At 38.5% G+C, this 17,032-nt stretch overlaps 1 protein-coding gene across 4 annotated transcripts in view; it reads right to left on the reverse strand.

The window, feature by feature from the left end:
* LOC132821513 (lisH domain-containing protein ARMC9) overlaps positions 1–17,032 on the reverse strand; it is a 150,366-nt gene that overhangs the window by 2,443 nt on the left and 130,891 nt on the right. For 2 of the 4 annotated variants that reach the window (XM_060834118.1, XM_060834117.1), the window contains exons 21-24: positions 16,693–16,808; positions 15,891–16,026; positions 6,986–7,106; positions 3,359–3,534 (exon numbers count right to left, since the gene is read on the reverse strand). In XM_060834118.1, the coding sequence (XP_060690101.1) occupies positions 3,359–3,534; positions 6,986–7,106; positions 15,891–16,026; positions 16,693–16,808 (549 nt within the window). Of the gene's footprint in view, positions 1–3,358; positions 3,535–6,985; positions 7,107–15,886; positions 16,027–16,692; positions 16,809–17,032 lie in introns of all 4 variants that reach the window. The other 2 variants (XM_060834120.1, XM_060834119.1) reach the window with 1 other exon arrangement.

Genomic DNA, 17,032 nt, shown 5'->3' on the forward strand with positions numbered 1-17,032 from the left:
TGCATTCCATACCCTTACTACTCTGAGTAAAGAAACTACCTCTAATATCTGTCTTATACCTATCTCCCCTCACTTTAAAGTTGTGTCCCCTCGTGTTTGCCATCCCCATACTTGGAAAAAGGCTCTCCCTGTCCAACCTATCTAACCCTCTGATTATCTTATATGTCTTTTGTTTCACTCTTTTCTACTTGAAAATTATTTTGCTCAATAAGCTAAATCAAACTATATTTAATGGTCTCTTATTAAAGTCATGTATGCAGCTGAAGCCTTAAATCTTTTTCACATGGAATCTCAATCTTCAACTGAGCTCATTCATTAAACTTATAGATCAAATACTATCCATGTGTTCTGGTTCCTGCTTATGTCTTGAACCTGCAATCTTTTGACTCAGGGTCATGAATGCTCTCAATAGAACTGAGCTGAAACTGCTACAAAAGTCGGGGAAGTAATAAATATAGGAAAAACAGTGTTCACAAAGACAATTCCCACTCACAACTTTGTAAGTGCATAATTTATTTTGCAAGAACAACAATGGTTTTCCCCAGTGAATAATATGATGAGACAATCAAATAAACATGTTGACTGCTGCTGAGGAATAATAATTAGTTGATAGCCAAACTAGTCAAAATACGTTCTTTGCAATTCAAAATATTTTGCGAAAGTTTCCAGTCTAGAAAACAAAGTATAGTCATTAGAAAAAGTAGTAAAAATCTACCAAAACTTTTGAAATATGTGTATTACAACTATATTGTACATTTTCTGTAGTGCTACATTTCCTTCTCCATGCTTTGATTGGCCAATGAAAGCAATAAGCAGGAAACAGCAATGTCTTATTAAAAAAAAGGACAAAAGGTACGAGGGGCACAGATTGTCAAAGTCAATAGTTCATGGTGCAAAATTACAGACTATAAAATATGGCAACAAGTAGCACCAGATATTACGTTGTCTGCAGTTAAAGTGCAATAGCAGGAAAGATTATTGGAATTATTTGCTTGTTGAGCTTGTTTCTGTGTTTTTGAGTTGGTAATACATCAAATAACTTTACAGTAAAAATGGAAAACTGATTTAAAAAAAAAATCATGATGTATTTAGGAGCTTCTAAATATAAATTCTGCAGGTGCAGCATAGTACCTGCTTCACCCACAGCACTCATCACCAACAATTAGGAATCTGCCACAGATTATGGTCTTACCAAAGAAATCCACATCGCATGAAAGAATTTATAAAAAATATTTTCACAGGCAAAACAAATTAGACTCCACATTCAGCCCAAATGAGATCAAGGGCATCATTTTCATCCTTCCCTCAGGGTTGCTGGCAGGAAGACAATATGGACCAGGCTCACTGTCCACATGATCCTGTGAATATTTTACCCATGTTGGGAGGTAGACATTGAATTATCCACTTGCCTGTGAGGAAATTGAGGAGCTCTTAGATAGAGCTGCCTCATGTCATCTAGTAAAAGTTTTGTGGGCTGGATGGGGTGCCTTTTAATCAAGAATACTGTGGCCAATGGAGGCCATTCCTCCTCCCTTTCAGTCAAGATATGTTATGCACCCTCCATGTGCATTTCCACTCAATGGGTCCTTCCAGCCTAAACCGAGCAAATCCCTGGACTAATTTATAGGCTCCACGTTGCTCAGTTTTGGGGACTGCCTACTATCCCTGCAGGGACTGCTGTTCCCATATGATTGGCCAGCAGTTCTGGTTGATGAAACCTCCTCTCCAATGAGGGCAGAAGGACAACCACAAGACAATTAAATGTCAGACATATTTCCAGTGTACAATTAATCCCCAAAGATACACAGAAAAATTTATTAAATGAAAAGCCATATTGCAAAATGACAGAAGTGCAGTAAAATCAATACCAGCAAAAACAGAAGACTAACGAACTAAAATGAGATAGAGAAAAATGTCTTGCATTTATACAGTGGTTTTTCTGGTGTCAGTCCATATTTAAATACTTCAGTGTATTTATAGTGCAGATAATTGCAAGGCAGAACAATTGTCAAACTCATAACACATATTTCTCTTCTTACAAAATGCAATACTATCAAAATAAATTAGAATGCATATTTACATACATATATTTTTGAACAGACTGAGAGAATCAGGAAGCTAAGGCATTATGGCGAGACAATAGCATAATGGTAATTATCATTGGACTATTAATCCAGAAACAAAAGGTATAGTGCTGGAAAAGTACAGCCGGTCAGGCAGCATCCAAGTAGCAGGAGAGTTGACGTTACAAGCATAAGCTCTTCAACTTATTAATCCAGAGATCCAGATAATGATCTGGGGTTCTAGGTTCAAATCTTACTTTTTAAATTCAATATTAAAAAAAATCTAACAATGACAATGAGACTGCTGTCATTTGTCGATGGAAGGAAGGAAACTGCCATTCTTTATGATCTGGCCTACATGTGGCAATAAATATTAGCCCAGCCAGCAATGCCCACATTCCAAGAAAGAATTTAGGGTGGCACAGTGGAACAGTGCTGCCTCACATCACCAGAGACCTGGGTTCAATTCCAGCCTTGGACTAATGTATGTGTGGAGTTTGTATATTTTCCTCATCTGTGTAGGTTTCCTCCAGGTGCTCCAATTTCCTCCCACAATCCAACGTTGTGCAGGTTAGGTAGATTGGCCATGCTAAATTGACCATAGTGTCCACAGGTTTGCAGGCTAGGTGGATTAGCATGGGAAATGCAGGGTTATAGGGATAGGGTAGTGGGGGTGGGGGGACCTGGATAGGATGCCCTTCAGAGAGACCAAATGGTCTGCTTTCACACTGTAAGGATGCTATGATTCTATGAGCAGAGCCATTTCACATGAGCACCCATCTACCAAATTGCTTTTGCTTGCTTAGTTATGACATGAAAAATGAATGGGATACTAGAATTTACATCCAAGGACTAATGTCCTCCTGCTATCAGGTAGGAAAGAAAGTAAATGAACAATAGAGAAGCTGAAGACAGAGGGAAAAAGCTAAATGAGAAAAAATATAAAGCAGAGAATTAAAAAGTTAAGAGAGAAGCTGGTGGCAGTGTTTGCATTATGATTATTGAACCTATCTGAATTTAGATGGATTAATAAGGCTGTTCAAATGTTCTGTGTTTCAAAAATAAGCTGATACATATCTTTACCCAACATCCTTACATGCGTCCTTTTTAATAGGTATCACCAGGTAGCATTCAGGAATAAGAAACAAATAGATTTTTTTCCTTCTTAGACCAGGAACATTTTTAATCTATCATGGTGCCCTAAATGCTCCTATTTTGAAGTGCAGAAACTTTGGATGGAGACCAGGGAAACTATATAGAAATGTTAAATTTCCTCCCTTCTCTTTATTACTCACTCTGTCTGCTTCTGTTAGAGGATCCTGCAGAACCTGGACGGCTTGTCTGCTGAGGACCGGACTGAGAAAACTGAGGGGCAATTGTTGGAGTCTTGATCTTTTGTGGGCTAGTAGACACATCTGGAGTTCTAGGAATCTTGGGTCTACTGTCAAATGCAAGTTCATAATCATTTTGCCTATAAGGGCAAGAAACAACAGAATGGATGAACAAAGATATTCAATAGCACATGTCCTTTTTACCTTTCAAGGTTAAACAGCACCTGATTATGAAATCAAGTTTTATATTTCATTACAAAACTAATTCTGTCAACTATGACAGAAAATGTATTATTGCTGCTCCTCTTTATTTACATAACAGAAAAAAAAGAGATCAAACTTTAAATGGTTACATATTGAAAAATGGCCATTGTACGATGCTATAATTTCATAAAAAGCGAAAGAAGTGCAGATGTTGTAAATCAGAAACAGAATCAAAAATTACTGGAAAAGCACAGCAGATCTAGCAGCATCTGTGGAGAGAAACCTGAGTTAAGGTTTCAGGTCCAGGGACCCTTCCTCAGGCAAACAAAGACTTGCTTGCAATGCATGCTCATCAATGTTGAAGCTCTTATATTTCCCATGTTACGAAAGAACTGAACAAACAGTTTGTTCTTTTGTAAACATTTGTAAGAGATCACATAGTTTTCCTTTGGAACAATGAACTGAAATGGAAGTTAGACTGCTTTAACTGAAATGTCAGGAGAGTCAAGCAACTTAAAAAAAACAAGTGATGCAATAAATGAGGGAGAATTCAAGACTGAGTGGCAATGTTCCCATAGCTGTGCAGTTTAATGTCTGTACAATCACCCATTGCACACACCCTCCAAAGAATTGGGGGTATGTAACTGAACAATACAAAGAACTTTTTGAGTTCAGTAAATTCTGCCTAAACAATACTCTGGTTGAGTTGCAGCGTATTAAAAAGCTGTAAGAACCAGGGCAGAGAGGAATTTCCACAGACTGCAGAAAATAAGCATCCATACACTATGTGGGGTAAAATGACAGAAAAACCAAGAGAGTTGAAAAGATAACATTCTAAACAAGAAAATGCCTATTTGGTGCACCTAATAAACCAGTGAACCCATATTGGAGAAGAACCTATGGTAAGCAGTGTGTCATCACTGCTCTAAACAGAAAGCCTATGAGAAAATAACTTTCACACTTGTGATCTCGATTTCGGATCTTCGGAGTTATTTATTCTGTCTATATTTTTTGCAACCTTTTAGCTGTCTTATTCATGACTGAGTGTGTATGTGGATTTGGGTGCTTTTGAAGAGGTATTGTTTAAATTATGCAGTTGCACGTTATCAATCCTTTCTTTTCTCTACTATTTTAAAGTTAATTGTATTATAATAAATAGTTATCATACACAACACATTATGAATGACTTCTATTCTGAATAACTTTCTGTCAGGAAAATGGTCACTTTGTTGATCTTATTTGGACTTTATAAATTTATACATTTTAAGACAGCTTGTGAAATAGTGAGATAAGATTCTTGATGCACACTTTTCAGTCAAGTCGTAACACAATAAAATATGTTAGGAAGTCCCCAAGTGGTTGGACTTTATATTAATTATATTGCTTTAGCTTCCTTTCAGATACAATATAAAACTACTTCCACAGGGTATTGTACCATCAGACTAGTGATTTCAAATCCTATATGTGGATTTCTGTCATGATGCAAATATCAAAAGCAGTTCTGTTTGCTGAGCTGGGAATTTGTGTTGCAGACATTTCGTCCCCTGTCGAGGTGACATCCTCAGTGCTTGGGAGCCTCCTGTGAAGCACTTCTGTGATGTTTCTTCCGGCATTTATAATGGTTTGTCTCTGCCGCTTCCGGTTGTCAGTTCCAACTGTCCGTTGCAGTGGTCGGTATATTGGGTCCAGGTCGATGTGCTTATTGATTGAATCTGTGGATGAGTGCCATGCCTCTAGGAATTCCCTGGTTGTTCTCTGTTTGGCTTGTCCTGTAATACTAGTGTTGTCCCAGTCGAACTCATGTTGCTTGTCATCCGCGTGTGTGGCTATTAAGGATAGCTGGTCATGTTGTTTCGTGGCTAGTTGGTGTTCATGGATACGGATCGTTAACTGTCTTCCTGTTTGTCCTATGTAGTGTTTTGTGCCAATAATGGATACCCACGCAATTTCATCAACAGATGCCTAAGGGAAAGACAACAGAACGAGGACATGCCGTAACCCAAAGGACTAGCCACACTACCATACATCAAGAGCATTTCCGAATTGACAGCCAGACTACTGCGACCACTAGGACTCATAACAGCACACAAACCAACAGCCACTCTCAGACAACAACTCACCAGAACGAAGGACCCGATACCCAGCATGAGCAAAACCAATGCAGTGTACAAAATCCCATGCAAGGACTGCACAAAACACTACATAGGACAAACAGGAAGACAGCTAACGGTCTGCATCCATGAACACCAACCAGCCACGAAATGACATGACCAGTTATCCTTAGTAGCCACACACGCGGATGACAAGCAACATGAGTTCGACTGGGACAACACTAGTATTACAGGACAAGCCAAACAGAGAACAGCCAGGGAATTCCTAGAGGCATGGCACTCATCCACAGATTCAATCAATAAGCACATCGACCTGGTCCCAATACACCGACCATTGCAATGGACAGCTGGAACTGACAACCGGAAGCGGCAGAGACAAACCACTATAAATGTTGAAGGAAAGATCACAGAAGCACTTCACAGGAGGCTCCCAAGCACTGAGGATGTCACCTAGACAGGGGACGAAACGTCTTCAACACAAATTTCCAGCTCGGCAAACAGAACTACAACAACAAGCACCCGTGCTACAAATCTTCTCACAAACTTTGAATATAAAAAGTACAAAATACAGTTAACCAGCTGTATCTCAGCTGAACAGCCTGCAGGCATTGCTACTTATTTAACTTAACAGAAAGGTTGCCAGAGTAAAGAGAAAAGAAGATAAAATAGAGGGAAGAGACCACAATCATAAATCTGATGACCATTTAAGCTCAGCAACACTTAAATCAGCTTTGCCTCAACCATGCTAAGGTTAGAGGACAGAGGCCAAAGTGTAAAAAAAAAGGGACGAGAGCTCATCTGGTTTTCTTCCTGGTAATTTAAATGGAAGGGAAATCAGGTGGGTCACATTTGGACCTTGAAATCATTTCTGCTATCCTACAGAAGTTTTCTTTTTGTTGTTTGTCCAAGCAATGCTAATTCCAGGCAATAAAGATGAAATGCAACTTTGCCTTGTTAATACGAATGGATTGTAGATCATTGGGAAATATTTGGATCCAACCTTTGAAACAGCTGCACAGATGATCAATGAAACATACATCACAGCATAAAGAAGTATGAAAACAATATGATCTTTCGTGCAGATTGCAAGAATGTAATCAATTTCTGATGCTCATGGAATGATTAACTTTCTACAAAAGATTCAGGTGAAATTAACAATGATGGGTGGAAGAGCAAATATTTGCAATTTTCTTTTAAGTACACGTTGAGACAAAGTTCATAAAAGACTTTTCCTGTACAGTACTTGTGCACTATAGTATTTACATGATTTCCTCACCTGATAGACTGTCTATTCGATCTGTCAAAAGATTTGATACCAAGCAAGCTTGTAGCTGCTGTAAGATCCTGATCAAAATCTTCAACTGGAGAACCCAGGTGTGATGTATTACAGTTATAATCTGTGAAGTAAAAATACAATAAAATGTTTCCATCAAAAATTAATATTTTGAAAAGTTCAATCCTATTAAAACATCTGCAGTGTTGGGCATCGTAATTGCAAAACTACATGCACGCATGGAGGGAAATTCAGAGAGAAATGCTTAAGGAATGGTAATAGTCTAGCTAACATAATGGTTCATGTGCTACTGGGAACACATCATCTGTAGAACACAGTTTGTGAGGGTTGATTAAATTTGGTTGCAAAATTGGATTGAAAGCTTAGAGTTTTGATTGAATGTCTTGTAGTTTTGGTAAAAAAATTCAGATTCTTATTGTCTTGGACAATTAGCATTCAATCAATCATTGCCTACTGAGTTTGGAAAAAGAAACTCTGGTTCATCATCGCATCCTTTCACTGTTTCCTGGTGTCAATTATGAGTCCAATCGTGTTTATCATTTTCAAGGCCTGAGTTCCTGTCTTGAGCACAGCAAGGTGGTCTGGAGTTTTATAAAATTTCTAATCCTGAGTAACTTTGGTTGTGAGGCATGAAGTCTTGTTTCTGTTATGATTTCAGCTAATGGTAGCAATGGACAGTCATATCCCAGAATGAGAGCTGGCTCAATAGATCATAAGTTTTATTTTTGCTATTTATTTACATTGATGACCAGTCACTGAATATATTTACAAGAGGCTGCCCATGTACTTTTAACAAAAGAATATAAATATTTTGTACAGATGCAAGAAGCATTAGCGATGTTACATTATACATAACTATTTGAACGTCTTATTAAAAATATCAAAAATAAAAGTTCAACCCATTTACTCTCAACAACAATGTTCCCTCTAGGCTGTGCAGCTGTAGCACATATAGCTGTTCCAAGGCCCTGTTCGGGACGTTGTCTCCGTGCATGGCCTTCATGGGTAGAAAATTAGAGGGAATGCTGCTCAACACCAACTATGCAGGCATTCAAAACTCAGTAAAAAGACATCCCATCCCCACTTTAAAGTTTTTTGTTCAGTTGGCATGGCTGTACTCAGCTTCTTCTCAGCAAGATTCCACATTTGCTTCTTCCCATTTTCTTTAATTAATGTCTTTTCCTGAGACCCTTAAACAAACTGCGAATTCAGCTCCCTTGTTTCTCAATATAGGTTCCTTAAATTTACGTCTTCCTCCGTTTTCCTCTAAACCACTCAGGCTTGTCCCTGACCCCAACATGCTTTGAATTCCACTTCTGCTGTTAAGGACCTCTTCTCTCTGACTGAAGTGGAAAATTGTGTCTCATTAACTTGATTAAGTTTTTTGAAGAGCTGACAAAGAAGGTTGATGAAGACAGAGTGGTACACATCTATGTGGTGCTGAAAAAGCACAGCAGGTCAGGTGGCATCTGACCAGCAGAATAATCAACGTTCATCTGAAATGAAGGGTTTATGCCCGAGATGTCGATTCTCTTGCTCCTCGGATGCTGCCTGACCTGCTGTGCTTTTCCAGCAACACATTCTTGACTCTGATCTCCAGCATCTGCAGTCCTCACTTTCTCCTGGTACGCGTTTATGTGGACTTCAGTAAAGTGTTCAAGAAGATTTCGCATGTAGACTGGTTGGTAAAGTTAGATCACATGGGATCCGGAGGAACTAGTCAACTGGATACGAAATTGGCTTGAAGATAGGGTGGTGATGGAGGGATGTTTTTCAGGCTGGAGACCTGTGACCAATGGTGTTCTGCAGGAATTAGTGCTGGTTCCACTGATTTTTTCATCACTTATCTAAATGATTTGGATGTGAGCATAGGAAGTATGGTTAGTAAGATGGCAGATGACACTAAAATAAGTGGTGTAATGGATAGTGAAGATCTTGTTCTCAGAGTACAATGGGACCTTGATCAGATGGGCCAATGGACTGAGGATTGGCAGATGGAGTTTAATTTAGATAAATGTGAAATTTGCATTTTGGAAGGGCAAATCAGGGTCGGACTTATGCTAGGGCTCTAGGGAATGTTGCCGAACAAAGTGTTAGTGGTGACCAAAGTAATACCATTAAAAGTCAAGGAGCGACGATTAGATTCTCTCTTGCTGGAGATAGTCATTGTCTGGCACTTATATAGGACATATGTTACTTTCCATGGATCTGCTCAAGTCTGGGTGCTGTCCAGGATTTAATGCATACAATCACAGACTGCTTTTGTAACTGTGGAATTATAATCAGTACAAAACAATACGCAATCGTCAGCAAATGCTTCTATTTCTGACTTCATGTTGGAAGCAAAGTTATTGATGAACCAATTGAAGATATTTGTTTAGGCCTATGATTCTGCCCTGAGGAATATCTGCACTAACATCCTAGGTCTGAGATGATTAGCCTTCAGCAATTTTGACTATCTTCCATCGCACTGTGTAATCATCAGCAAGCATCCCCACCTCTTATCTTATGACACCCCAGCCTCAGCAAATACACCTACTACGCAAATCAATACTCAAGAGTCATACAGATATACTGCACAAAGACAAATCTCTGTATTCCAGCCTCCATACACCCTGACCATTGTTTTTCAAGTCCCTTCATACTGTTGTTAAGATGCCCACTTTACCTCTAGAACCCTGGCTTTGTGAACTTCCCATGCAGAGGCCAGAATGATAGTGATATGTGATTTCCCTTCCTCTCAGAGTTCTGAGTCCTCTCTTATTCTATATGAGGTCCTACTAATCTACAGTATCTAGAATTGCCCCTTTACAGTGTAATCACTTTCTCAATGACTCACTCCAATTAAACACATCCCCAGATTAGAATTGCCCACTATTACCCAGAATACTTAGATCTCGAATTATAACTGCCCAAACTTCTGGGATTGGTGATGGCTACTAAACCAGGCTAACTGAAAGGGACAGCAGACTGACCAGATCCCATTGCGCTTCAGACTGATTTTTCCACAGCATACTGACTAACCTACTTGTAAATTCTGGACTGGTTTTACTTGACCTGCAAGGCTGACTGTGGCCATATCCTGGACTATAAGGACACACACAGATCCTGCTAGATTCTGGTAGGACCGACTATTGTCAATCCTCCGAACTGGAACTGAACTCCTCAAATAACATAATGACACCCCTGACTGGCTGTGGTCTTCCTTCATCGACAATTCCTCTTCGATGTTCACACATGACAATTCATTTAGTTAAAAATCACATACCAGGTTATGGTCCAACAGGTTTAATTGGAAGCAGTAGCTTTCAGAGCGCTGCTCCTTCATCAGGTGGTTGTCCACCTGATGAAGGAGCGGTAATCCGAAAGCTAGTGCTTCCAATTAAACCTGTTGCACTCTAACCTGGTGTTGTGTGATCTTTAAATTTGTCCACCCCAGTCCAACACTGGCATCTCCAAATCATGACAATTCACTTGAAACACTAGTGTTTGCTGCTAAGCTGGTGGAACATAACTGCAAGTGTGAAATTAATGCAGCATGGTGCCATACAAATGACATGTCCAGCCCAGTGACTGTTCAGTGTTCCCCACCTTGACAAGCTGCCTGCCTATACAATTCAGATCAATGAGTTTCTTTTTGATTTGACAAGGTCCAGTAAACCTTGCTTTTAATAGTTTGCCAAAGACTGGTAACAATAGTTTCAGCAACAAAGCCTCAAAATTAAGTCTTTTGTCTGCGCTTGTTTTATTATTTGTTAAGCATTTACCCAACGCTGCTTGGCCAACTCATGTGCTTTGCTAAATTTCTCTCAGATATTTGACACAGAGATCAAAAGTGTAGTCTCTGAGTTTTGGTTTATAAATTTTTATTTTATTCTGATTCAATTTCTGATTCGGGTGTTTTGTATAATTCTCTCAACTCAAGATCCATTAGTTGTATTTCTATTGAAGATGATGGACTCAACGTTTGCCTTGTTTTCTTTTTCTGATTCTTGTTATTTACATTCTGATTCTTTAAAAATTATGTCAGATAACTGAATTTCAAGTCATCTCCCTTTCTCATACATCCCTCCTCTTCCTGTCTAATTCCATACATTCAACATCAAGTCTTAACAGACAAGAAATAACATTTTCTCTAAATTCAGTAACCGAAACCACTGATCCTATATTATTTCTTTTTCACTTGCATATTCTACATAAGTCTGATTAGGATTTTTCTTAAGATCTTAAATTTTAATTGACATGCTTCATCGACAAGCTCATAAACATTGAGTATTGTTTATTTTTAATTTTCATCGTGTCCAGATTGTGACAAACTGATATACACATTCAAAGCAGTACCTGTCAAGACAATCTGTTACATGAAAAAAACCTCATTTCCACCTACCTTTTCAAATTTGTAAAAAATCTTTCTACTCCATCCATTGTAAATTTAGGTACTAAACATAGTTTTCTAGTTGTATCAAAAACATCATTGGAATCAGAAACATTATTTCTTTCTTCCTTCTGAGTTTCTTTCTCTCCAAGCTAAGCTGTGAAGAAGCCTTTTTAATTCTTTCTCCCTTTCAATTTCTCTTTATTCTTCTTTCTTTTTACCTCCTGTCTTTTCATTTCTAATTGAAACTCAGCTAAGTCAAGCAGTGTCATTCCAATTTCAGGTTTCCCTCTTCCTAATTCTAAATTACTTTAAGCATTTGAGAGCTCACTTTTATTTCTACCTTGAACTTATCTGCTCTCTTAATCAAATATTTCAAATAGTTCAATGTTATGTCTTTTTATTCCACCTCCCTCAAAACATTTGCAACATTCAACATCATTTTGAAAGGCTAAGTGGTGTAAAAACCACTTCAAACACTGATGTCTTTACAAGTTCATGGATCTTACTTAAATTCAATGAAGACTGATCATATAACAGCCCACATTTTATTATGATTCCAATGATGTAAATACTGAATAAGTCAAAGTAGAGTGAAAATTGAGTTGATAGATTGTAAGTTTATTTTTTGCAGCTGGTTACTTTGGTAATTAATCTCTTAACATATGCACATAAATCTGCAAATATACTTTAATGAAAGAACACACCTTGATCACACATAAAAAGGCAAAACTAGATACACACATGTATAGAAGACAGTTTAGAAAAACTTAAGATAAACAACAAAACAAAATCTCTGCCAGTTTCCCAGCAATATCCAGAAAAACATATCACTCATATTTCAATGCTTTAAAATTTCTTACTTCGCTAACTTTTCTTGGTTCTCCTTCTTATATTGCTGAAATAGTTTTACAACTTCTTTTCCGGGTCTGTTGGCATGAGCCGTTTTTTTTTAACTATGACGGCTTCAACCTCTTTTTGGTTCTAACAAAGTGAAGAGTTCTACATAAACTCTCCTAGCATTGACATTTCACAAACTGAACTCACTTCTGTTAGGGTGACTGAACTGAATTGAAAACTTGATTCAGCTGCCAGGAAGAAAATCGTTTTACTTTCTGAACTAAACTCCTTATTCTTCTGAACTGAAGTCAAAAACTGAACTAAAGGCCTCTGATCTGCTTTCTCTCTCGGTCATGAACTCAGCAGTAAAAACATTTCATCCATTAACACCATAAAAATTCTACTAGGCATTTATGCTTTCCTTGAAATTACATCTCTAGTTTACTGTTCCAGCACACCTCTTAAAAAAGAAGTTACTTTCATAGAATTGAAACCACACATCTGTCTCTATTTTAAGAACCCAAGTCTCAAATGATGACATTATATATTAGATTAGATTGGATTAGATTCCCTACAGTGTGGAAACAGGCCCTTTGGCTCAACCAGTCCCCACTGACCCTCTGAAGTGTAACCCACCCAGACCCATTTCCCTCTGACTAATGCACCTAACACTACAGGCAATTCACCTGACCTCACACCTTTGGACCGTGGGAGGAAACCCGAGCACCCAGAGGAAACTCATGTAGACACGGGGGGAATGTGCAAACTCTACACAGACAGTCACCCAAAGCTGGAATCGAACCTGGGACCCAGGTGCTGTGAGGCAAGCCACCTTTTATTGCAGCTAAGAAAGCAATGTAGGCCACAGAGGCTAGCAGCCTGTAGGTCAGAGCCGAAGTGAATGAATGGGTGCTAAGAAAGCAATGTGAGGTTGACAAATACTGGCATCTTCCAAGTACTTGCAAGGTGAGTGGGTGCTAAGTAAGCAAGCCAAGAACTATAAGAAGAATCCTGTATAGATGTATGGGATGGATCTAAGTCTTTGCTACAAAATGACCTGGCAGAAACTTGCATGTTGTAGCTACCCTTGAGCTCCAATGTAAAGTGATGATGGGTTGAAGTGATGTGAAGGTCAACTTGAGTGGATGAAGGGTTGAGGAAGATGGTATCCTTAGGAGTATGCAATAACATTCTGCTCCATTATAACAAAATGTTGGATGGGACAGACAATTGGTGAGCTGCAGCTGTCAGGTATCTGCACTAACTTAAATGCCCCAAATTTAGACTATCTTGTTTCTTGGAGTATGAGAAAAAAACTGGAAATTGCATGAAAAAGGGAGGTGACAGCAAAATTCTAATGTCACTAGATCAGTAATCCAGAGCCACAAGCCCCTCTACCATTGACAGCCAGGACAGAGCTGTACACCATCTACAAGATTCACTGTAGACAGTCTTCATAGATCATAAGATAGAACTTTCCAAACCAATAGCCACTAATATCTAGAAGGATAAGGGTAGCATGTACATGGAAATACCAGCTCCTGCATGCTCCCCTCCAAACCACTCACCATTCTGACAAAAGAAATAGATCACAGTTCCTTCATGGTCACTGGATCAAAAGTCCTGGAATTCCCTCCCTAAACAAATTGTGGGTTTACCTACAGGACAAAGACTGCAGCGGTTGAGGAAGACATCTCACCACCATATTCTGAAGGGCAACTAGGGACGGGAAATAAATGCTGACCCAGCTAGTGGCACTCACATCCCATGAGTGAATTAAAAATGTGGTCTTAGGACATAGTTCGAAGCCTTTGACAGCAAATGATGAAATCTGAATTCAGTAAAATATGGAATTAAAACAATTAATTTAATGGTGATCATGTAACCATTGTCCATTATTGTAAAAACTCTTGTGATTCATTCACACACTTTAGTGAAAAATCTGCCATCCATACATGATTAGGCCGATGCATGACTCCAGATGCACAGAAGCATGAATGTCTCCCAGATGGCATAAAATGATTACTAAAATGAACTATAAATCTGATCAGTTCAAGGACAATTAGGGATGTGTGAGAAATGCTGGCCTTGCCAGTGTTAACCATATCCCAAGTAAGAATAAATCAAGGTTTAATGAGATGCAAATGCACAGAAATAAGGTAATCCCCACTCAGTAGTCAGGTTCTGATGTCTCCACTTAAGGCTTGAGGGGAAAATTGCAAAATATTTCTTGATTTGGAAATTCTGATCTTTGCCATTCTCATTGTATTTTAAACATAAAAACATAGAAGACAGGAGGAGGAGGCGGCCCTTCGAACCTGTTCCAGCATTCATCACGATCATGGCTGATCATCCAATCAATAGCCGAATCCTGCTTTCTCCCCATAACCTTTGATCCCATTCGCCCCAAGTGCGAAATCTAACCACCTCTTGAATAAATTCAATGTTTTGGCATCAACTACTTCCTGTGGTAATGAATTCCATAGGCTCACCTCTTTTTGGGTGAAGAAGTGTCTCCTCATCTCTGTCCTAAATGGTCCATCCCGAATCCTCAGGCTGTGACCCCTGTTTTGGGTGCATCTAACATCGGGAATATCCTCCCTGCATCCACCCTGTCTGATCCTGTTAGAATTTTATAAGTGTCCATGAGATCTCCCCTCACTTGTCTGAACTCCTGCAAAAACAATTCTAACCTAGTCAATCTCTCCTCATATGTCAGTCCCACCATCCCCGAAATCAGCCTGGTAAACCTTCAAGAGCAAGAACATCCTTCCTTAGAAAAGGAGACCAAAACTGCACAAAATATTCTCAGTGTTGCCTCACCAAGGCCTTGCATAAATCAACAACACACATCCCTGCCCCTGTACTTGAAATCTCTCTCAAAGGTCAACATCCCAATTTCCTTCTTTACCGCCTGCTGCACCTGCATGCCTGCCTTCAGCAACTAGTGCTGAAAATGTGTTGCTGGAAAAGCGCAGCAGGTCAGGCAGCATCCAAGGAGCAGGAGAATCGACGTTTCGGACATGAGCCCTTCTTCAGCAATTGGTGCACAAGGACACCACGGTCTTGTTGCACATTCCCTTTTCCCAATTTACAGCTATTCAGGTAGTAATCTGCCTTCTTGTTTTTGCTTCCAAAGTGAATAACCTTGCATTTATCCAAATTATACTGCATCAACCATTGATTTTCCCACTCACCTAACCTGTCCAGATCATGCTGAAGATCTCTGCATCCTCGTCACAGTTCACCCTCCTATCTAACTTGGTATCATCTGCAAACTTTGAGATGTTACATTTTGTTCCCTCTTCCAAATCATTAATATACATTGTGAATAGCTGGGGTCCTACCTCTGATCCCTGCGGTAGCCCACTAGTTACTGCCTGTCAATTTGAAAGGAGCCCATTAATTCCTACTCTTTGTTTTTTCTCTGCCAATCAGTTTTCTATCCATCTCAATATACTTGCCGCAATCCCATGCACTTTAATCTTGCACAATAATCTCCTATTTTCCCAGCTTTCTTGCCATTGCTTACACCATTCTAGGGAGAGGAATTCCAACCAACACATATCTACAAGTTCCAGTTAATCCATATCTCATCTGGCATTAAGTAATAAACATTCCATTAGCTATTTGGAATTTTAAACAATCAAGTAGTTTTTTTGGCTTACTGACAGGAGAAGCACCACCAAGGCCAGAATTACTTGCTCTACTCCCACTTCGCGTAGGTGGTCGAGACGTTTGACATGAATAAAGGTTGCTCTGTGTGCTGGGGCTTCTACTTTCATGTTTATTTGGTACAGTTCCCAACCTATAGATTATACAGAAAAGTCTTGATAAATGCTGTATACACTTAATAAAGAAAACTGCAATCAATGAAAACATTTCTTAAAAATGTAGAGAAATTAAAGTTATAACGTTCTTCAATTCATAAATACTGAAGACACTAAATATTTTACAGCATGTTTATTTAATGTATTTACATTTTTAAAAATAATTTTCTATTATACTTCTTTTATTTGCTTTCTTATTTCTTTACTTCAGGTGTAGGTAATTATCATGATGAAGTATATTTTATTTGTTTCAGACGGTTTAAAATTATATAATTTTACCAATACATGCCCGTAAATTAAATGATTCATCATTGAATAGATAACGACTTGTTCTGAATCTGATGTGACTACAACTTTACATTTCATATAAATGTTAAATAGCAAACTATTAAGTATTTTTCATTTCTTGTTTTGTACTATAACATCCAAAGGATATAAATATTTGAATTGCTAGGTATTGGAAATCAGAAAAATTGTTGCAGCTATGTGTTTTAAATTAAAACTGTCAACACAACTATTTTTATTGTACATGACAAATTATAGAGCGCTGACTGAAATTTTCTACCAAATAATGTGATCATGAAAGAAAGCAAACTATTAACTTGTTTTACATTACTATATTCAGTGTTTTTCAGACTACTCACAATGTGTAACCCATTCTGTGCATGCTAGGTGTAACTGGTCGTCGGAGAGGTTCATCAACACTTTCATTCAAAAGTGACATAGGCTTTCTCTTGGCCTTCATTGTGTTTGTCATTATCTGCCAAATAATAGAAACCCCTTGTAATAATTTCTGAAAGTGCACATTTTTCACATTATTGTGTTATGATAATGAGCAAGGCTTGAAATACATGTAGTTTCTCAGTTATCAACTGCTACCAAGAAGCCAGGAGATTTCTACGTTTACGTAGTCAGTGAAAATTTATTTAATAATTTACACATTTAGAAAATAGCATGTAATATACTAAAATATTTTGTTAAGCA

Source organism: Hemiscyllium ocellatum, chromosome 13 (assembly GCF_020745735.1).
Source record: "Hemiscyllium ocellatum isolate sHemOce1 chromosome 13, sHemOce1.pat.X.cur, whole genome shotgun sequence".
Lineage (NCBI taxonomy): Eukaryota > Metazoa > Chordata > Chondrichthyes > Orectolobiformes > Hemiscylliidae > Hemiscyllium > Hemiscyllium ocellatum.